A 22,047-nucleotide genomic window follows, 5' to 3' on the forward strand; every position below is an offset into this window, starting at 1 on the left:
TGCCTCTGATCAGAAGAGCCCTTTCTGGCAAGGGAACGCCATAAACGTTTTAGTGCTCCTGTACCTCTGCACTGGGGTTTGCCCATATAAGTTTCCATACAAATCTGAAAGAAATTATTTGAAGAGTCCATGGCCTGTTGGGAAGAGTGGCTAGGAAAACTGTATCCAGCACCTTGATGTCTATGGGGGGGGAAAAGGGATAATAAATGGTGTTAAATAAATACAACACTGCTAACATTGAAAGAAGTTCTATAACAATTGTATATATAGACCACACAGTGTCAGTTTTATTTTTGTATAAAAAATAATAATAAGCTTGCATTGGACTGCACACTAATCTTGAGGTATAAAAATAGATCATTCCACATGCAACACACACAACACACACGCACACACATATAAAAAGACAATCTATACACAGGGAAAGTCAGATCGCTAAGACCTATCCCAAACCCATATAAATATTTATGATTGGCTTGTTCATGTAACAGTCTAATAGGGAAGTCAGGAAAAGAACAAACACACTCACAAGACTGCCCAAACTCCTCCACAGCTTTCGTTTAAATATATTTAAGCATCTCTTTTGTGAGAATGGTCAGAGACTCCTTGATGTTTAATCAAGGTTGATTTGTGGGCTATCAAAGCCACTATCTTGTTGAAAAGCCATAACATCTTGTATCTGTTTCCTTAAATGCAGTGGGTTGTAGCTTTTTCCTGCCGATGAACATAACATAGCACCACTCAGATGGGTATCAGTAGGACTTAATTTGTCCAAGGTTGGATATGGCAGATGACCAGGGTTTAGAGTCAGATGGCCTTCATTGCAATTTATGTCTTGGCTCCTTGTAACAAGTACGTTGTCTTTGTGGCCACTGGGTAGCCTGCAAAAAACAGAAGCTTCTTCCTTGGCATGGTAAAAGAGATTTGCCATGGGAACCTGTTCACCGGATTCTTCTGGTATGCTGGAATGGGCTTTTTGAAGAGGATACGGAGGAACAGCATTTTGGCCCATGTGTAGAGTCTCACTTATCAGGCTCCAATCAGGAGAGCATCCTTCATCCCTTACTGGAGTTTCCTGAGTGTCAAAGATTTGGATTTTCTCTGACGTTGCCTTCCCATGCCTAGAAGACTGGGTACATCCAAGTTCGTTTATGATTGGCCTATCATTTAGGTTCTTAAATTTTACACAAGGTGCCCCAGAGTCAGAACCAACATCTGTACAGCTCACTGGATGACTGTTTGAGAGCTTTGCTTGAGAAGTACATGAGGGGGGATTCTGGTGTATGGCAGCACTGATAGTCTGAGGTAGACCTTTGTTCACACCTTCTCCTTCACTGAAAGGCGTCATTGCTACAGCACCAACCAAAGGATCATCCAGTTGCTTAAAAGCTCTCCCACCAAACTGGGCTCGGGACGTCAGGGCTGACTGGTTTTCAGCATCAAGTTGCTGTTGTAAGCTACAAGGTATACGTTTCTGGGTAGTTGGGTTACTGGTTTTTTTGCTCATGCTTCCACCCTGAGACTGATTTTCCACTAGGGTTGACCTAGGTTGTTGCATGTAATTTCTTTCCAGTTCTTCAACTCCAGAAAGCAGCTTGGAATTTTGTGACAGAGCTGTAAGGTAGGATGGAAATCAAAAAGAAATTAAAATAAGGAAATAATTTTGAACGGGGCGGAAATCAGTACATCCAGGTTTTCAGTATTCCTTCAATGAGCTCAAAGTTCTTCATATACACAAAGCCCCATCTGAAAGTATAAGCTATACAAGTACTAGGAAAGCAAACATTACCTTCCCTCATGACTAAAACAGATGGCATGTATAAAAAAACAGGGGATAACCATCCTTCATGTTACTGTACCTGAGTGGGTAGCTTTGTTCTGGGATGAGTTACGAACAGGAGTTTCTAGGATTTTAGCCATAGTAGCAATTTTGCCAGCAGCACAGATTATTTTCTTCTCAGCCCTGCAGGAAACCCAAAAAGAGTTTTAAAAGTCCAGCTTTTCCTAGACTAATCTGATTGACGGCTTTACAGCACCAAATTAAAGGGCCACTCCAACCAGCTAACATTCTATGAAGTTAGGAGAAAAGCTTTGAGCCCTTAAAAAAAATCTGAAGAGATCTCAAAAATATTTCTCGAAGTTATTGCTGCTCAACATGGATGAGATTTCAGAGATCTCAGGATAAAGTCTATGAACTGTGAACCTGCCCAGAGGCACGCTAGAAGCTGCTAGTGTCTCCTTTTATCAATGAGATCAACAGGAAGATTTCTCTTGTGCAGCAAGTGGGATACTGACTTCCGAGCTTTGCCAAATTCCACAGGTGTTTTGGGCAACTGATTTAGATGCTGCAATTTAGCCCTCCCTACCAGCATTTCTGCAATGAGACATTGCAGCTAGAGAAAAAGAAAAGTCATATAAAAATCGGCCGATAACTAAGTCACAGAAACAACAAAAGCCCACTGGCCAGAAGGGCTGTGGAAAACCACTCTAATTTCACTGAGAGCAAGAAAGGTGTTCAGAAGTTTAGAATTACAGTGATTAAGTTTTCAGCAAACTCTCTCTCTCTCTCTCTTCAGAGATATGCTGTGGCAGTCTTCAGCTAAAAAATCTGCTCCACTTAATTGGTCTACTTGTATGAGCTGCAAACTCATGCAAGATTGAAAATCTCACATCATGAAAACCGCAACCTAGTGGCTGTTAGTGGCTCCTGCTTTATACACAAGTAGATCACATGAGCATTTTTTCCCATTGAGTTTTGGTATATTGTTGGAATTAACTCTCCGTCACAGGAAAACTGATAGATCAAAAGCAAGAAAAACAAAACAAAACAAGGAACAACACCAAAGCAGATAAAGTAGATGAGAATACTTCTGCTCTATTCCCATTTATCCTTTTACATAACTACTAGGAGAGTATTGCCAATTACTCTATTATGAATATGCAAAATCAAAAATACTTTCTATGAAGTTAAGATTTGCAGACCTCATTTCTGTTTCTTTGCAGCTCGTTTTTAAAGGCTTTTTTGCTGTATTGCACTGCACCGAAGAATAATTATGCTGTACAGTGTATGCAGCAAAAATATGTTTATTAATGCTTATTCGAAGGGGGAAAAAATGACTTTGGAAATCTGTCAAAGTATTTTGCTAGGAAAGAAGTAATACTGATTGGTAGGCCTTGATCACCATGGTACCTTTTAAACTTACAGACAACTGAGTAAACAGCTTGCTACAAAAGAACAGAACACATTTCTGCTTTAAAAAAAAACAACCCTCAGAGTACATAAGCTGCTCAGACACTTGGCCTTGGTATCATCTCATCTAATATCATTACAAATACCTTACCCTTCATGTTTTCCATTATCAATAAGAAGCTGCTGAAGACAAATAAGATAATATTTGCGCATTTTCCGGGTAGTCTCCTGACGTTCTCTTAATACTTCTGCTTTAATAATCTCTGCAGCTCTCTCTCTACTTTCACGGATGTAACGAAGCATATCACCTACAAACAGCATGCTATAAATTTATATTAAGCACTTATGTTATGGTAAAAATATATTAAGCACCTATATTCTAGAGATATATACAACTGGAGTTTCAGAAGCAGATACTCAACCATTCCAACAAATGACCATGATTTTTAAAACAGCACGTAATAAATTAGAAAGGACACAGGGAAAGTAATACCAGTGCGTGGCCAAACAATTTTACTGGCAATCTTGATTCAGTTCCTTTGTTATAAGAATACAAATCGATGAAATTAACTACAGAATAAGGATTTCTTTTTTAGCACTTACTCTTAATTTTCCCCACTGCTTTAATATACTGGGATCGCATTTCTTCCAAGGCTTTTCCATCACAGGAAGTGCAAGGCTTTAACACACATCCTTCTGACGATGATCTAAAAGCACACAAAAACATAATTCTCAAACTGAGAATGAAATTGTTAACTGTCTGGAAATCATTTGCTCTCTCTTCCTTAATTACCTTGGGGGAACACTGGAAGCTTTCAAATCATCAGCCTTGTTTTTCACTGCAGAGTTTTCTTCGATGAGTGTTTCTACAATTCTTTCATTTTCTAAAACAAACAGAAAAGAAATAAAAATATAAGCATTTAATTTAATTGGATGTTTCTACATAGGAACCTATGCAGATTTTTTTCTCTGATTTGAACCTGCCGCCATTGTTGGCCTTCTGTAAAGCACTGTCAGGGCTCAGCTTCAGCATTGCAGTGAGCCTTGTAGGTTATAGCCAGGATTTGATTAGAAGTACATCTGGAAGGGTTTGGGCCTATTCAGCCTCTGGAATAACAGAATCTGTGTGAGCTTAACTTCGTCTGTGTACTCAGAGCAGAGCCAAGGGGAGTCACTCGACTCCATCCACCAGGTGGAAGCATGAGAATCTGACAGAAGTGGGGTGGGGGTTGCAGAAGAGTTACCCAGGTTGAAACATCAATTTTGGAAGGCTGAGCAGCGATGCCCTGTTTCGACAGAGGCTTTGCTGAAAGGCCCAAAGCCCTTGTCTGTCAAGGCTTCCCCTTTAAAGCTGATGTAAAGGCAAGGAGCCCTTGCTAGGAACATTCTCGTCTTCACTGCCTGAAACCCTCTCTGTTTGTCTAAGCCCATGGAGACACTCTGCACGTGGACTTTCATTCTAACTGGAAGTCTGGATTGCTAAGGAGTACCATGTACCATGATGCTTTTCATAGACTTTGAACTCTTGTTTTGCTGTGCCTTCCTCGTCATCAGCTCAGAGTGCCAGCAGGTTTGGTTTGATCCTCACTCTTTTGATTTTTCTCTGCCTGGACTCATGCAGCATGGAGTTACCAAGTAGAAAGCTATGGGATAGAACTCTCTGCATGTGTGTGGATTTGTCTGGGCCTTTGCTAGAACTCTTGCTTTGATTGCTGCAAAGGTTGGCCCCAGAAATTATTCAAGTTACTGACTCTTGTCCTCAATTGCCTGGGAAGGATGGCCCCAGGAATCCTGAGCCCCCTTTCCCTTGTGTTTTGAGCCACAAAGATTTCAGTGGGGAAACCGGTTGTGTGGATCTTTGACACAATTGTAGCTTTTAGCTTTAGACTGTTCTGGAATTACATGGAGTCTATAGTTCCTGGCTATCAGCTATATGAGTTCTGAAGAGTGTAACCTTTTACTGTGGGATTTCCTGCAATAAAGAAGTCTCACTGATTTGGGGGACCTGTGCGTGTTGGAAGGATCGGGAGTCCAGACAAGCATTGAGCTTTCTCATTACATCCACTGTTAACAAAATATTTTAAAATCCTACTTAAAAATGCAGCAGAGGCAATTCAATTTTCTGCATTTGATGACAAATATAAGGCACACACAACCAGCGTTAGTCATAGTGCTTAACAAAGAAGAGGTGTGTACAGCTGTGAGCATGAGCCAGTGGAAGTATCTTAAGATCTTCAGATATCTTAAGTATCTGAAGACCTTTTTATTCACTCAGTATTTTAACACTTAATTTTAACTTAAATTTAAATTATACTGTTTTAACTCTGTATTTTAACCTTATATCAATTTTGCTGCGTGGTTTTATCCTGGTTGTGCTTTTTATACTGTATTCTGTATTTGTGTTTTTAACCTGTTGGTTGTTTTATGATGATTTTAATTTTTGTGAACCGCCCAGAGAGCTTCGGCTATTGGGCGGTATAAAAATGTAATAAATAAATAAATAAATAAATAAGATGCTTCACTTTATACCATTATTCTAAAACTGTCCAACTTCTGACTTCTTCTCATTCATAGCTTCACACCCTATAAGATTTGGACTGTGAGGCCCAATGAGAAAACGATTCATTCCTCTGGTAATATGCAACTGTAATCTACACGCCTAAAGAAACCCTCCTTGGAATCAGATGTTTGTTCCAACTATTGGCCAGTTGTAAACACCTCCTTCCTGGGTAAGGTGTTTGAGCAGGTGGTGGCCAGGCAACTCTAGACATTCTTGGAAGACACTGGCTATCTGGATTGATTTTGATCTGGCTTCAGACTCAGGTGTGACTCAAACTGCTTGTTGCCCTAATCATGAATTATTTGGTTGCCCTAATCCCGCACAGGCAACAGGGAGCAGGAGTGACGCTGGGCTGCACATTCGGCCAGTGCTTGCAGCAACTCCTGAAAGTGCTGGCGAAGTGCGCTCCACTCTTCCTTCACCTTCCCTTCATGACAAGGACGAGCAAAGCCCGCTTGGAGCTGAAGACCTCCAGCTATGTATGAACCAGCCATCTGCGCCGCTCTGACCATGTCACTCCACTTCTGAAATCTCTTCATTGGCTTCCAATTCACTCCAGAATCCAATATAAACTTCTCCTGCTGACCTTCAAAGCTCTTCACGGTCTAGCTCCTGCCTATCTCTCCTCTCTCATCTCACACTATCGCCCCGCTCGTGCTCTCCGCTCCTCTGATGCCATGCTTCTCGCCTGCCCAAGGACCTCCACTTCCCTTACTCGGCTCCGTCCTTTTTCTTCTGCTGCCCCTTACGCCTGGAACGCTCTTCCAGAACACTTGAGAACGACCAACTCAATCACAGCTTTTAAAACTCAGCTAAAAACTTTTCTTTTCCCTATAGCTTTTAAATATTGAGTTTGTTCTGACTCTATACTGTTAGCTTCACCCTACCCGGTGCCTGTTTACACTTCCCTGTACCTGTTTGCATTCTCTTCCCCTCCTTATTGTTTTACTATGATTTTATTAGATTGTAAGCCTATGCGGCAGGGTCTTGCTATTTACTGTGCAATCTGTACAGCACCATGTACATTGATGGTGCTATATAAATAAATAAATAAATAAATAAATAATAATAATAATAATAATAACAAGATATTTTACCAATCATAATTTTACCTTTGTAAGTAAGGGTACAAACCTTGGACTTGCTCTGACTTCGCTTTGTGTTCCTTCACTGCAAGCTGCAGATGTTTGCAAGCTTTGTCAAGTTTCTTTTTCAAATCCTGGCATTCTTTTTCCTTTCGTTCAAGCTGCTGGTGACAATGCTCACAGCAAACATCTTCTCGGGATAACAGGTTTCTTTTCTTGCAATCTCCAATCAACCAACACAAAAAGTTACAGGTCACTTATGGGATTGAGAAAACCACAAAAATTAAAGAAAACACCATGAACTGATAGTAGTGTATTTGGGAACCGAAACTACCGCTTGCTTGTCTTTTTCTGGAAAACTTGTATGGTTACAACAGGTGACCATTATCTGTCTATTACCAGTGTTTGATTCTTCAAAAGTCAGCTAGTTTTGGATTTGGATCAAGCACCATCACATTCATTCTACATTTCCCAGGGAGTTCCGAGTTACAGATTATATGATTAGTGGGAATTACTACTCAGGGTCCTGCCATTTGCAAAAATCTAGAAGTTTTTTTAAAAAAAGTGTTCTGTGGTCAGCCATCTCTTCTTTCCGCCTGCCTGCCTCCACATAATGACCTGACCCAATTGTTGCAGCACTGGAATTAGCTAACCACTAATAACATGATGGCCCCTCTAAAAGTTACCATGTAGTAGGTCTAACTTCACAGATGAGAGTTTGCCTGTAGTCTCTACTCATGGAAGAATCCTCAACTTCAACATTCTGGCACAACTGTTAGTAAACCAGGGAAATGGAGCAGAGATAAGGCTACAGGCTACTATGCTCCATGTGCTTAGTATTCATCAGACGCCATCAGAGAATGGAACAGAAAAAATTGCAAGAGCAAGTGGTCAGCATAGAAGAGCCTCCGTGCTTTCTTTGGTTAAAGCTGTGACCGAGAGTCCATTAACTCTGCACGTTTACTCAGAAGTCCTACTGTGTTCAATGCAGCTTTCTCCCAGGTAAATGTGCATAGAATTGCACTGTAAATTGGTTGATATTGGTAGTTCTACTGACATGTCACTCGTAATGCTGCCATGAGTCACTCAAACGTCTCAAAACATATTACAGTCTTTGTGCAACTCTATGGAAAAGTGAAGATATATTTTATGTAAAATAGAACTGACTATATAAAAATTAAAGCAGAAAAATAGGAAAAGGAGATGATACCAATATCCATTCCAGTCTCCTGCAAAGGTGGTTTTCTTAGCCTTCTTTGTAGTTCTACTTGCTGTCCAATGTCATACATGGAAGGCCTAGCTTTGTCTCCGGTCTCTCCTTCAGTGCTTTGCATGCAAGAATTCTCTGAATCTTTGAAATTGTGGCCCAAATCTTCATGTTTCTGCAATGGACATCATGAATTTAAATTCCAAAGGGCAGATTGATCTGATTTCAAAAATTAGTAATATTGCACAATAGGAAAGTTGCAGTTAAGTTTTACCTTAACGTTTTAAAAAAAAAAGCCAAGAGGGGAGGTACTAAGATTAATGTTAATATTAGTCTTCATTGTAGAAAGCTTAAGTCTATTGAGAGAAAAGGTCATTTTAAAAGGCCAACCCAGTCTAATTGGTCGCAGTTTTATTAGGCCAGCACTTTATCCGATATGCAAATGGAGTATTAAAATGTTTACAACCACCACTATAAAGCTAAACAGGAAACCACCTTGAAGAGCCCAGTGAATTTCCCTAACCAAAATACTTTGTTTTGGGTGATGTTTATTCAGATTGATTTATATTTACGCAAGGAGACGGAACATGCCTCTTCATTAAAACTAGCCCAAGTAAACAGGTTGCACAGTGTCACAAGAACAAAACCGAGCAGGCTCTTCGTACCAACGTGTTTCAAAAGATTGCTCATTTTAAGAGCATTCTAAAGTATCCCTCACCATGCTGAGAGAGCTAAAGGCAAAGGTTACATATAAAGCTATGACTCCCACAGCAGTCAGAATAAGGAGGAGGGAAACGTGGTCAAGGCTGACCCACTCTTGAAGCCTCTCCACAACGAAGCATTGATAAAGATCCCCACATTGTTCATCTCTGGAAAAATTCATGATGCTCGGGTTTTTTTCCCTTTCAAAGATGATCCCCTGTTCTCCTTGGGTTTGACAGATCCTATCCACTTGTCACTTTTGTCCAGAGAAGAGATGGAATTGGGTTTGGTTTTTTGGTGTTTTTACAATAAGGGACATTTCCACACACACCCAGCATGCAGCAAACTTAGTAATTGCCACCAATTTTCTTCCCCAGAGGCACAAAGCAGCTCAGGTTTAACTTGAGAATGCATTGAAATGTAACAGCCTCAGTGGAACCTTCCTAACAACAACAGAGAGGTTCAGAATGCAATGACAATGCATGGAATTTAGTGACATCAGACAAATCAATCTTGCTCAATGGAATTATTTTGCGGCAGTTCACCTGTGCTGTATTACTGGTTGCTCAAAAGTGCTGTTTCCCCCACCCACCCCCTTTGGGACATGATGTGAAATGGGATGAAGAGCATATATCTTTCTGAAAGCAATTCTAAGTTCTTTCTGTGAGATCACAGCAGCTCTAATGATTTTTAATTTTGCTTAGATGGTAAGAGAGCTATTATAGTCTGCTTCCCCTTCGTTTATCTTTTTGAAGTCCTATCTGCTCCCAGAACCTGTTTCTAATGTATGAACTATCAAAGAGAGCATCTCTGAACATGGTGAAGTTTTCCCTTCAGTACTAAGTCATCTTAGCCCATTCTCAAACATCTGGCATTACAAAGAAGAGCTTTCAAGTATGTTTCAGCCCCAGCGTTCTTCCTTTTGAACGTTAAGCCCTAAGGAATAGTCTGGGCACTGGTTCTAAAGACTAGCATGCTGAAGGGAACAGAGCAGAATGGGCTAGGCCAACCTTCTCCAAGCTGATGTTCTTCAGACATTGTGGACTTCAACTCCCAGCAGCCCCAGCAGCATGGGCAATGGTCAGGAGTCCTGGGAGTTGTAGTCCAAAACATCTGGAAGACAGTAAGTTGGGGAAGACTGGGCTGGGTAAACCCAGTACTTCCAAGACGGGTGTTGTTTAGTCACATTAGTTATTTTAGAGGATAGTTTATCTGGGCGAGGAATCTAGCTGCTTATATGCAGATAGTAAAGAATACAATTAACCAGTACTAACTGCTAAGACTAAATGAGGGTATTTTCCCCCTGCGTGACAATAGGGACAGCAGGGAGAGCGAATAAGTTTCTTAGGTTACATCACCCTCCAGCATGCCAGAGAAACGGAACTTAGATGGGGCTGTGCAGATGAAGACATGGGGTTAACAGGCAGAAGCAGGCCTGATTTTCAAAGGCTGAGGTTGCCAGGGTTGGGAAACAGGTTCAGCCAACCCGCCCCACCTGTCCGCAATGGTATTCCTCGGTTGCCACCACTCCTACGGAGAACAAAGCGTTCATTTGCATGGGAAATAAAGGAGCCCTCTACTGCGGTGAGAGACAAACTTCCTTTCCACCCCTGAGCGTTTTGCGTCCCACAGAGGGATTCCATAGAGGCTGCAGGTAAGATGCAAGCATCTCTGTGTGCACAGCTTGCAGACAAGGTACTTCATGCCCCCAGGGGTATTTGAAAACTCTCCTGCCCCTCCACGTGCGCACACCACTCATCATAAAGACAGACTTTTTGCAAGTGGTAGTATAAAATGGTGGCGGGTACAAATCTAGGTTTGAAAGGCAGCACGTTGGAAATATATATTTGATCCCCACTCTTTTAATACATATACAGAATCATTTAGCATCTTTCAATAAGTGCTCCATCCTTTTTCCCAGCTCTGCAAAAATACATAAAACTTTCTACTAAGATGGAAACCCCAATGTTTCTCTTAAAGCTGTGTAGAATCTGAGTGTGAAAGCCAAAAGAGATTGTTTAAAGCCACATAAATGTTACCTCATTCCACTCTTGCTTGGCTTTTTCCAGAACGGCACAGACTGTGCCTCTATAGGCTTTCTGCAGACAAAATGCCAATTTCTCTTGGAACTGGAGGTTGATCTGGCCGGGAGGAGAAGTATTCCACTTAGTTTGCCAAGCGTGCCCATCGCTTGCACGTCTGAGCAAATCCTTGTGGATGTCATCTAAGAGGAGCTCCACCTGGACTAGGATCCGGTCCTCAAACTGGCGGATTTCATTCTGGAATCTCTTGGCTTCCTGAACCGCCCATTCTTGTTGCTTCCTGCTCAAGGACATCCTCAGTTCTTCCTCTTTTTCATCAAGCAGTTCTTTCTTCTGCTTTGCAAAGTCTTCTCTGGCTTTTGCAAGCACCTCGTTGATTTTATACCTGTGGTCATTCAAAAAGGAATGATAATCTTTTTCGTTTTGCTCTTGTATCCTGAGGACCTCCTCTTGCTTTTCCTTGTTCCACTGAGTCCTTGCTGTTGCCAGTTCTGCTTTAAGAATGGCAGGGACTTCTTCTCTTTTGAGTTCCAGTTCCCTTTTAAGGGAAAGGATCCTCTCTTCGAGTTCCTTGGTCCTCAGTAGAGCTCTGTCACTGTTCTCAAGTTCCTTCTTCCATTTCTCTTCGGCAGCTGAAAGAGCCAGTGATACCTAAAGAATGCAACACATGGCAGCTGTCAACAATGGCCTAAAGATCTCTCATAATGGCTCAAGGAAAGGTTTGGTGGAAACATAACACTGCCTGATCTACTAAAGCCCTACATAGTTTGGGTCCAGGTTACCTGCAGGATTACCTTCTCCCGTACAATCCACCCCGCACACTCAGGTCCTCTGGGGAGAACTTACTTCAGTTAGCCAAAACTAGGCTGACAACTGTTACCCAGAGGACCTTTCCTTCTGTTGCCCTCAAACTGCGGAATGGCCTGCCGGAGAAGATTCGTCAACTTAACTCTCTCTATTTCCGAGTTTAAGACAGCTATAAAGACTAGCCTCTTTCGGCAGGCCAACCCAGATGAATTTCAAACCAAGAATTTTAAGATGTCTTGATTGTTATTTTGATATTGTGTAGGTTTTATATGCTCTTTTACTTATGTATTTGATTTATATTTATATTGTATTGTTGTACTAATGTTGTTCCCCGCCTTGATCCAAAGGGAGAGGCTGGTAAGAAGTTATTATTATTAATATTATTATTGGTTCGCCAATCGGAAGCCCACGAGCTTGCAGGTTCCTTGCCTCCACTCTTATGTGGGCACTTCCTTCCAACCTCTGTCAGTTTCAGTAAGTAAGGTTAGTGCTACATCTGCAGTGGAATTTCCATTTAGCATAGTTTGTGGCACATTATTGCCATGGTTAGAAGCAAAACTAAGGTGAGCATTTTAACATAGATGTGTGGGGAGGAGAAATACCAACACAAGTCAGGAAAGGAAGGGCAGAAGTGTGAGTAGGAAAGGCCTTCCAAACCACTTAGCCAGCATTAAGACAGCGGGCAGCTTTACATCTTTAGCCGATTCGGTAATACCAGCACTTGTGAGTAGGTTTCTGTTCTTGTAGCCAGTGGTGCTCTAGCCTGAATTCATTATAACTAAATAATGCAAGTATTATGCACCAGATGCATTAAAAAACCCAACTAGACAATTTAGGAAGAAAAGACACACACACACACATACTAAAAATAATAGTGCTTATGGCCCTGTTCAGACAACACACTAAGCTACAGTGGTTAAACATTTTGAGCTAAACATTATGGCATAGTGTGTCATGTGACCCATGACTTAGTGTGTTGCGTGAACCATTCCTAGCCTTTGTGAACCACAATTTAAACACTCTGAATAACCATTTGCTGCAAAAGGGTTGGCAGCCTAACCATGGCTTAGCGTGTTGTCTGAACAGGCCCATTATAAACGCCAACATCTATCTGTTTGGAAGCAAAACACTGGTTTTACCGAAACTGAGCAGATTTTCAAATACTTTTTTTTTTTTTAATGTAGGCGACTTAATTTTGCAGCTTTTCCAATTTGCTGAGGTATGAAGCTGCCCCAAACTAAGCCATTCAAATCTTGTCAGAATCCACCTGTTCTCTGCTACCTGCTTTGCTGTGCTGATTTCGGATTCCTTCTCCCATTTTTCCTTGGCTACTTTCAGATGTGCTTTGTACTCCTCAAGCTCAGTCAGTTCTTGCAGCCACCGGGCACGGGCTTTTGTCAGAGCTGATTCAACCTACAAATGATAAGTAGAAGCAAAGAGGATGCCACTTCAACCAGCAATGACTGAGAAATCTGGTTTCAGTCATGTTGCAGTTCAAACAAAATGAAAGCAAAGTTCAATTTTTAGGTATTTCAGCAGCAATCCTACCTGCACACAGTTTGGCTACTTAAAACCAACCGAAGTCAATGGGATTTAAGCAGCCTAGCTGTGCCCAGAAATGTAGCAAGAGACATAAAAAGCTAGGCAGCTCGCCTTTCCTATCATCTTATAAGGTCTTCAACTCTGACTGAGGTATTAAGTGCAAACATTCAGATTCAACTTGAAATAAAATAAAATAAACACCTGCACTATTCAAAATGGTTTCTTAACCATTCACTAGCTTTCATTAAATTTCCCCTTGACAATATTTTAACTCTTCTTTTAGCCTTTTAATTGCAACGTTTTATGGTTGTATAAGTTGCATTTTGTTTAATTTTATACATCTTCTTAATGTTTTATGTGGTGATTTTAAATTGGCATCTTTGTTCAAAATACGAAAGCTTTTTACTATTTTATAATGATGGATATTGTTTTTATCTTGCAATAGTTTAAGCCTAAGTGTAGTTAATTACATCCGTATGAAGCAAATGTATTTTCAGCTAACCCTTGCACATGATTTGGACATATTTGGGCCATGTTAAAGGCGAGGCAAAACAACGCGTCTCCTTGTTACCTGATTGGCAATGCTCTCGTGATGCCTTGCTTCATGCTCTCTCAAAGTCTTTTCCTTTTCTTTCAGCACCTCTCGAAATAGCCGTGACTGCTCTTCAACTGCTTCTGCAATCACCTGGCGTAGGGATTCATCTGGGATGGAGAATAGGTCCGTTTGGCTGCAGTGATCTTTGGATTCCACCACGGCTCTCTTTGTTCCTTCCAAAGCTTGATCCAGTCTATGCTGCCACACTTTTTCAACTTCTTGAATAGCTTGATCATTGATCTATATGTAACAGAGGATTCTGATTTTAGGGCAGACGGGGAGATATGTGCCTACAGACCCTTAAAATTAACTGAACTGTCATATGTTAAAAGCTAGATTGCATAAGGATAATTGCTGAAATAATCAAAGCGAAAGCAGGGTTTATATGCCTGCCCGAGACTTGAGATCTGTTGGAGGAGCCCACCAGCTCCTCCAACATCCCACCAGCACAACACATTCGCTATGTGACAAGGGAGAGGGTTTCTCTGACGTTGCACCCCGACTGTGGAATGCCCTCCCCTTGGAGGCCCGACTGGCACCGACAGATTTCATTTCGACGCCAAGTAAAAACATGGCTTTTTAACAGAGCCTTTGATGGTTGAATTCACTAAGATGGCACATTGTTTTAACTACATTTAAATTATATCTTGTTTTAACTTGGTTCATGGTTTAATTTGTTTTTAACTGTGCATATTTATCGGTTTATACTGTTTGCTTTTATCTGTACACCGCTCTGAGATCTTAATGATATAGGGCGAGATATAAATGTTTTAAATAAATAAAATAAATAATATATTTACAGGAGGATGCAAATACACACAAAAACCAAATACTAGAAGAGTATCACCGCCAACTACAAAGAAAGAGATCCATTTTATAGCTATACTTTTAAAGGCTAGGGACAATTTCATGCAAGATCCAATGAATTCAGAAGCCTCTTAATCTTTAGGGTCTCCATCAGACAGCATGCCAGAAGACCTCACTTATGTTTTAATACAAATCCCACACACCTCTTTCTGTTCTCTCTCCCAAAAGGCTTTGACTTTTGCCACTTCATTCTCAATATGTTGCTTTGTGTCAGCTTCTTTTTCTTTCAGCCATTGGCTCTGGGCTAGCACCATGGAATTCTTATGCGTTTCTTCTAGTTCACTCCTCAGCCTGTTTAAAGACTCTTCCTTTTCCTCCAGTAACTGTTTCTTAATCTAGGCAAAATTGAATAAGACTGCTGAATACAGATTGGACAAAACAGACGCCTTATAGCTAATGAGGTTCAGCTCTTCAGTGGAGTAAAAGTATTACAGGTAAAAACCGTTGTAGTGGATACTTCATCTGTTAGTATCATATTAGGATCAAAGCTTCTATATTCTATAACCACCAGCCACATAAGACATTGTGTTTGTGAGACCGAAGTTTTTAAGACATCATGTACTGTGAAACAGATAGGAGGATTTCCTGCTTGATAGTTGAGGGTCTGATGGGAAGGAGTGGGTGCATTCATGGCCTGTCCCAAATCATTTAACTATCATAAGATATGGGCAGTGTTATATTTGTTCTGCCCACGACGCACATGTTCCCAAAGATTTTACTAATACAAATTACCAATTTCTCTTTGTTCAGAACCATATCTAGTGTAGTTGCTGTGCAATCATTATCTCTGGAGTAAATTCACTTGAAGATATTTTTGCATCTACCTTCTCATCCTTCACTAACTGCTCCTTTTCAAATGCTGCCTTCAGAGTGGTCTCCTGTTCATCTCTCTCTCTGCAGACTGCAATGTAACATTCCTTCACTGTAAAAATCTCTTTGTTCAATTCATCGATGTCAGCCCTTGAAAAAACAAGATGCTGTAATTTAAAAACAAAACAAAAACCCAACTCTTCTCTAAAAAGGCAACAGGCTTCAGATAGATTTTCTAATTTAGATGGGCAAAAATAACCTTACTTTAACTGGGTCATGTTCTCTTCATAAGCATGAATGAGCTTTTCTCTTTGTGCAGCATGCCTTTCTGCAAGCTCTTCACAGAGCTTTTTCTTCACATCTTCATAATGCTGCCGATAGGTTCTTTCACATCTGGAACAGAAGGGGAAAAAAGCTTTGAAAGGTACTGTACACAAGAACAGCTTCAGAATTGCTTTCTGTGTTTTGGTTGGGGCTTTGTTTGGTTCTAGCAGAGATGCTTGCCTCCACCACTTTGCAAAAGCTAGCCCTAAAGAGTAAGCCTCCGTAAGTGCTCAGCAAGGTTTGGAACATAGAGCCAAGTCCTACAACTGTTTGATGTCAGAGACTCGACACTGGCCTAAGGTGTAATAAGACTGCTCTTACCAATGCTATTCTATTTACTCAATATACTTGCAAGGCACAACTAATATAGAGGAGTCCAAAACAATAAATGAAGACCCCCTAAATCCAATCCAATTAGTTATCTACTTCTATTTGTTTACAGAGGGAAGCATAAAATAATATTTATAGACCAACACAGTCCAATGTCTTTCGCTTCCCCACTTCCAAGTACCTGTCGAGGGCTTCTTGCTTATCCCGATCGAAGTCCTGAACCATCTCTCTCATTTGTCTACAAAGCTCTTGATTTGCATTTTTTAGTTTTTCCTGGTCTTCTATAAGTTCCTGAATACGTGCGTTATGACTCTGTTCAAACAAAAATAAGGGAGGAATAATGAGAAAAGTAAATTCAGTTTAAAATGGTATCAGGCTTAAAACATATCACGCCTTAAGAAAAAAATGCATATTGTGGGTAATACCTACATAACTGATCAAAGATGTGAAGGCCATGAAAAAAGGAAATGGAAAAAAACCCTGAACACTCCCTGCTTCTGTGCAATAACATTTTTTCTCTCTTTTATTTTAAATAGAAAGTAATTACTGCATATAATTCAATTCCTTCCCATACTTCTCAAATGTCTTAGCTTCCCTGGAAAGGAACCAAATTTTCCCCTTATGACTTCAAAATATCTAGAAATGTTAGATTGTTCTCTTCCTATATATTATACAAACACGTATATCCTAATACTGTGCAAGTCTCTTCTCCCATCACTGGCAGCCAATGATGTAAACGTACAGTGCAATGACATCATAGGGTTAAGTGTTCCAACATTTTCTCCCCCCCTCAAACTCAACATGGAGGTGCCATATTCTATGGGATCCCCAGCAACCTACCTTTAGGTAGCAAGAAAATTAACACATTAAAAACCCACCTCAATTTCATGTTGCAAATCCTGGTTTTCCTTGTTGAGCCTTGGTATTTCTTCAGAAGTACTGGGCTGCAAAATATCGGATGGATCCTCTTTATTTTTTCCTTTCGGCTAACGAAAAGAGCACAATAAGTCCAGACAACTCTTATTATGACTACAAAATAAGTTTGTGCTGCACAGATCAGAGATGATAACTTTCCATGCATATATGTACAGTCTAAGGACCAATACAACTCCTCACCCCATGATAAAAAGAGAGGGCAGGAATTCTTGGTGGGTTCTTTAAATTGGCTCACAGGGCAACACATTCTCAGCCCATGACAAGATCTTCATCTGAAATAGCTGCCAAAGAAAAACCATTTCATACAACCATTTATGAACCCACCCAAATACATTCCATCTGTACTGGACCAAAACAATCTCTGTGCGTATGTAACTGTTCAGAAATGTGGCATGAGGCTTTCCAAAACGAAACAGGTGAACGTACCATTTTACAATCATCCAAACCGTTAAAGGCAATAAACTTGCATTTAATCATAATAAGGCATCACAACAAACTCACTATTACGTATATCTTTGACGGAAACAATGCAAACCATACCGAGTACAAAAATGCACCCATCTTGGGAGCGAAGCCCCTGTTCCCTGAAACCAGAAAGATTTACCTCTGGGAAATGTGGCTAGGATTAGGCTATGTTATATACATGTCTTGTTAGCTGGTTTGCACGCATTAAAGTCTGTGTTCATTGGAAGCACAGCGCAGTACTGTCAAGATACAGCTTCGCTATCTAAGAATCTGATCTAAGTGTCTGCATTTTATTTGCTACAGCTGATAAAACAGCATTAAAAATATGGCAAAGGCCACATTTGTGGAGTTTAATGAGATTTAAGGCCAGATCGATAATACTTAGCAAAGGAGTTACATCAGCCTTTCCTACATAACCTTCCAAGTTTAAATACTGTCTAAGCAGCAAACAAAAGGCTCATAACACAGAACTAGCTCTTACTTCCAAGTAAACACGGTTTTGGCAGCAAAGCAGAAGTTTCAGTGTAGCCAGAACACAGTGTTAGCCAGCCATGCCATATGCTAGCCATGTTATCATAGGCCAGTTAGCCAAGCTGCAGAACTAAGCAGCTCTCCCATGTAAAGCAAGAACACTGCATACAAACCGTATTTCAGTTGTTTGGTACTAGAACGAATGCATTTTTTTGGCAAGAATAGGGAGTTAAGATAAGGAAAAGTTCAGTACATACTGTTGTAATGGAGTTTTAGAGATTTTCTCTAACTTCTGCCAAAGGACAGGAACCAGTTTCTTATGACGAAAACCAACTATTTATTATTCCTCATGTTAGCACTCCTTATTCCCACTGTCTCGAACTGACCCAGTAAATGACCCAACTGGCTGCAATACTGGTCCAGAAAACCAAATTCCATCCTCTAACACAGCCTTTCTCAACCTGGGGCGCTCCAGATGTGTTGGACTACAACTCCCAGAATGCCCCAGCCAGCTCTGCTGGCTGGGGCATTCTGGGAGATGCAGTCCAACACATCTGGAGTGCCCCAGGTTGAGAACCACTGCTCTAACAGTATGAGCTGTTTTCTCTGTCCATATGCATTGAGTCTTAACAATTTTGTTTGTTTAAAATTCAATAAAAGCTTTTCGTTTTAACAAATAAATGAGGGGCAGGAGGCCAAACGTATAACCATGTTTCTAAACATACAAATAAACAAACCTCATGCGCGTTTGTTTTCACCATCTGCTGCTTCAGTTCTTCTATTGTTCTCTGGCAATCCTCAAGGTCATTTTGTAACTGAGAAACCCGGTTCCTCTTTGCCTTGTTACTGCTCAATAAACGTTCCAACTCATCCTTAAGCTCTAAGATGACCTCATCTTTAGAAAGTCCTTTATCTACTTCTTTATTAAGTGCAGAACTGTTGAGCATTAAAAATAGAGGTGGAGGAGAGAAGCTACATGTATTAACAACCTATTATTATTATTATTATTATTATTATTATTATTATTATTATTATTATTATCCCACCTTTTGCCCAATACTGGGCCTCAAGGCAGCCTTACAATATTTAAAACTTATACATTTTAAACCTGGGGGGGGGGGAATTTACAAAAATAGTAATAAAAAATTACAATATTAAAACATTAAACGTTTAAAACACAAGACAATTTTACAAGACCTTAACATAGATGGAGGACCAGATTATTCTCCAAAGGCTGGAAAGCTTCAAGATTCCAGACTGCAATCTTAAGTCCCATTGAACTCAGTGGGACTTGCTTCCAAGGGAACACGCATAGCATGAAGCGAAACATTTAATTTATATATCATTAGCCGTTCAGGTTTACTATGGTGCAGCAGTTGAAGCTAAACTGGTACTTGAGCAAAGTTTTGAGGAACTGGTTCACTCTAGCCCTGCAATTCTATGACTCTACAGTTGTCAATACAGCAGTTTAAAATTGACACACAGTTAAGATGTTTAAGGCAGCAGTGTGAAAGTGACAAACACATTTATCACATAGGTAATCAGGGAGCTGATTTTAGGCACCCAGATAATGATCTGGGAACACCGGATCCTACAGCATTACAAAAGCTATACAGATAAATACCAGATCAGCTTCTTGGATAGAAGACCACTGCAAGCCCCAAGTAATGGTGAGATTGTTTTTTAACTGATTTTACAATTAATGTAGGGTACCACAATAGTTCTGCTACAACAGCTACTGGAATGGGCGGGGGGATGGTATGATTTGGGCAACATTTCACTATTCATTTATTTTTTAATTAGAAAAGTGTTCACCCAGTACCTTTGTAGTCTTGTTTTCATGTTGACCTTTTTAATACCCAAATCTACATAAGAATCAGTCATATCTACATTCAATTCGCCACCAGGGTCATTGAGAAACACACCATGTTTCGCAGCAGATTCATATAATATGATTTCTTCTTTTAGTTCCTTTAGCTCTTCCTAAAAATACAGAAAATAAATTGGTGACCGATAAACAAATCCAGAACAGGTTAGGAATATAAGCCTGTAAGTGCCAGCAGCTACCCAGTTATCCCAGCATTTACCTAGTTAACTGAACTAGGAGATTTGTGGACTTCCAAAGATATGGACTTCCAAAGGCCACCTCTGATAATACATGGTACATTAATCTTACATACATGAGCTACTCACAGCTAAGTATGTAGTTGTTCTTCTAATTCATTTCTAAAAATATTTATTACACTAGCACCCTGCTCTCACATTGGGCACCAGAAGATCTCCCATCCAAAGGACTAAAAAGGTCTTCACTATGGCAATGAAACAGGACCAAGTGCTGCCAGACTATTCGCTGGGCCCCTCTATGCGCCTCTTGGCAACAAATTCACAGAATCTCTCTTGGGAAAATGCATTTTCGGAAACAGGTTTCTCGTGGTTATATTTTATAGTGTCTGGATATTATTAACACAAACACGATGAATGAATCACTATTAACATGCACTTTGAATAAGTTCATCTGATGAAGTGGATTCTCGTCTAGGAAAGGTTATGCCATAATACTTTTGTTAGTCTTTAAGATGGCACAAGATTCTTTGATATTATTGCTGCTAAGCAGGCTAATGCAGCAATCCATCTGTAAATATGTACACCGCAATGAGTGTACGGCCAAAATGGAGACAAGAGTCAAGGCCTCTTTTGGGCAGCCATCTGACTGTACTTGGCTATGAAAGCCTGGTTTTTTTAAAAAAACAACAACAACATGCTTAATATTAATACTGGAATAATCACAGAGTGCTGTGAATAATTTTACAGAATACTGAAAGAATCCAAGTGTGACACTCAAACAGCATTTATGTAAGATTCCTGGATTTAGAGAAGATGGACACAATGCAAAAAGTGGTCCTCAAGTATGTGCAGGTAACCTCATTGGGCATCCAGAAGTAGTATAACCACACTCGTGATTATTTTTATTGGGCTTGTTCAGATGACATGATAAGCCATGGTTAAGCCACTAACCTTTTTGCAGCAAATGGTTAGTGAGCATGTTTAAACCATGGTTATGTAGCCACCATGGTTAGGAATATTTCACACAAAACACTAAGTCATGGCTCATATGACACGCTAAGCCATAATGTTTAGCCCAAGATACTTAAGCACCATGGATTAGCGTGATGTCTGTACTGGGTCACTGTCAGCACACTTCAGACTATAGATGTGTCAATTTAAAATTATGTTATTTTTTCTGGTTGCATAAATTTAAACGAAATTTTATAGCAGATTCAGAATGAATTTCCACAATGTCAATCTTTCAACTGTCTGGCCTTGTCAATCTAATTCTCCACCTATGAAATGGAACAATCTCATTGGTGTAAGAATAAATGGGAGAGGGGGCGGAGCTTGGCAGCCATGGCGGTGGCAGGTTTCTTCTGAGGCTCTGAGCGGCGTTGCCGGAAAAAGCAATTATCTATTTTTTAATGGGCATAAATCTTTGAGCAAACGACAGGAAATGATTATAAAAGCTATCGGAGCTGGAAAGTGTTGAGAAGAGCCGATGGGATGAGGTGAGCTTGACGGAATGTCTTTATAAACTGCAGAGGCAAAACCGAAAGTAAAGTAACATGATTGATGTCGCAGTTTGAAAAGAAAGAACTTATGCTTGTTAGACGTTGATCTGATTTACAGCGATCCTCACTTCTCATCCTTTATCTTAAGTTGGAAAGATTGAAATACTGGCTTTGAAGTTGTTTGCTGTAATCTTTGTAAAGTGGAAAGTGGAAGCTGTTTGCGGTGTGCCGAGAAGGGGGGGGTGAAGGGGAAGAAACAGCATTCTGTGAGGGAGATGTGGGATTTTGAGAAACTGTGAATGATTGGATCTGATCCCCTCTAGTGAATGCTGTTGTGAACTGAATATATTTCCTCCCCCTCGGGAAGAAGGTGGTGTGTTTGGCACATAGAAGAGAAGCCAGTAAAAGTTGCTAAGGAAGTGGGGGCTCTAAGATTTATGCCCTACTCAGAAGGGTCCTATGTCCAACATTAAAAAAAAGATTAAGAAGTGGGAAAAGTTGAATATACAAAAAAAGAAACCTTCAAATCATAATTTAACCCACCTCTCCCA

The 22,047-nt window shown here is 40.3% G+C and overlaps 1 protein-coding gene across 1 annotated transcript in view; it reads right to left on the minus strand.

The window, feature by feature from the left end:
• Nucleotides 1-390: 390 nt before the first annotated feature.
• CEP152 (centrosomal protein 152) overlaps nt 391-22,047 on the minus strand; it is a 39,715-nt gene continuing 18,058 nt past the window's right edge. Inside the window, exons 11-27 of the mRNA XM_063142301.1 lie at nt 19,756-19,916; nt 18,671-18,869; nt 16,940-17,047; nt 16,243-16,373; nt 15,672-15,800; nt 15,422-15,557; nt 14,741-14,932; nt 13,707-13,970; nt 12,875-13,006; nt 10,784-11,437; nt 8,046-8,217; nt 6,885-7,058; nt 3,984-4,074; nt 3,794-3,897; nt 3,342-3,498; nt 1,860-1,963; nt 391-1,614 (exon numbers count right to left, since the gene is read on the minus strand). Of these exons, the coding sequence (XP_062998371.1) occupies nt 614-1,614; nt 1,860-1,963; nt 3,342-3,498; nt 3,794-3,897; nt 3,984-4,074; nt 6,885-7,058; nt 8,046-8,217; nt 10,784-11,437; nt 12,875-13,006; nt 13,707-13,970; nt 14,741-14,932; nt 15,422-15,557; nt 15,672-15,800; nt 16,243-16,373; nt 16,940-17,047; nt 18,671-18,869; nt 19,756-19,916 (3,909 nt within the window). The 3' untranslated portion in view covers nt 391-613. The remainder of the gene's footprint in view (nt 1,615-1,859; nt 1,964-3,341; nt 3,499-3,793; nt 3,898-3,983; nt 4,075-6,884; nt 7,059-8,045; nt 8,218-10,783; nt 11,438-12,874; nt 13,007-13,706; nt 13,971-14,740; nt 14,933-15,421; nt 15,558-15,671; nt 15,801-16,242; nt 16,374-16,939; nt 17,048-18,670; nt 18,870-19,755; nt 19,917-22,047) is intronic.

This window comes from Elgaria multicarinata, chromosome 16, assembly GCF_023053635.1.
Source record: "Elgaria multicarinata webbii isolate HBS135686 ecotype San Diego chromosome 16, rElgMul1.1.pri, whole genome shotgun sequence".
Classification (NCBI taxonomy): domain Eukaryota; kingdom Metazoa; phylum Chordata; class Lepidosauria; order Squamata; family Anguidae; genus Elgaria; species Elgaria multicarinata.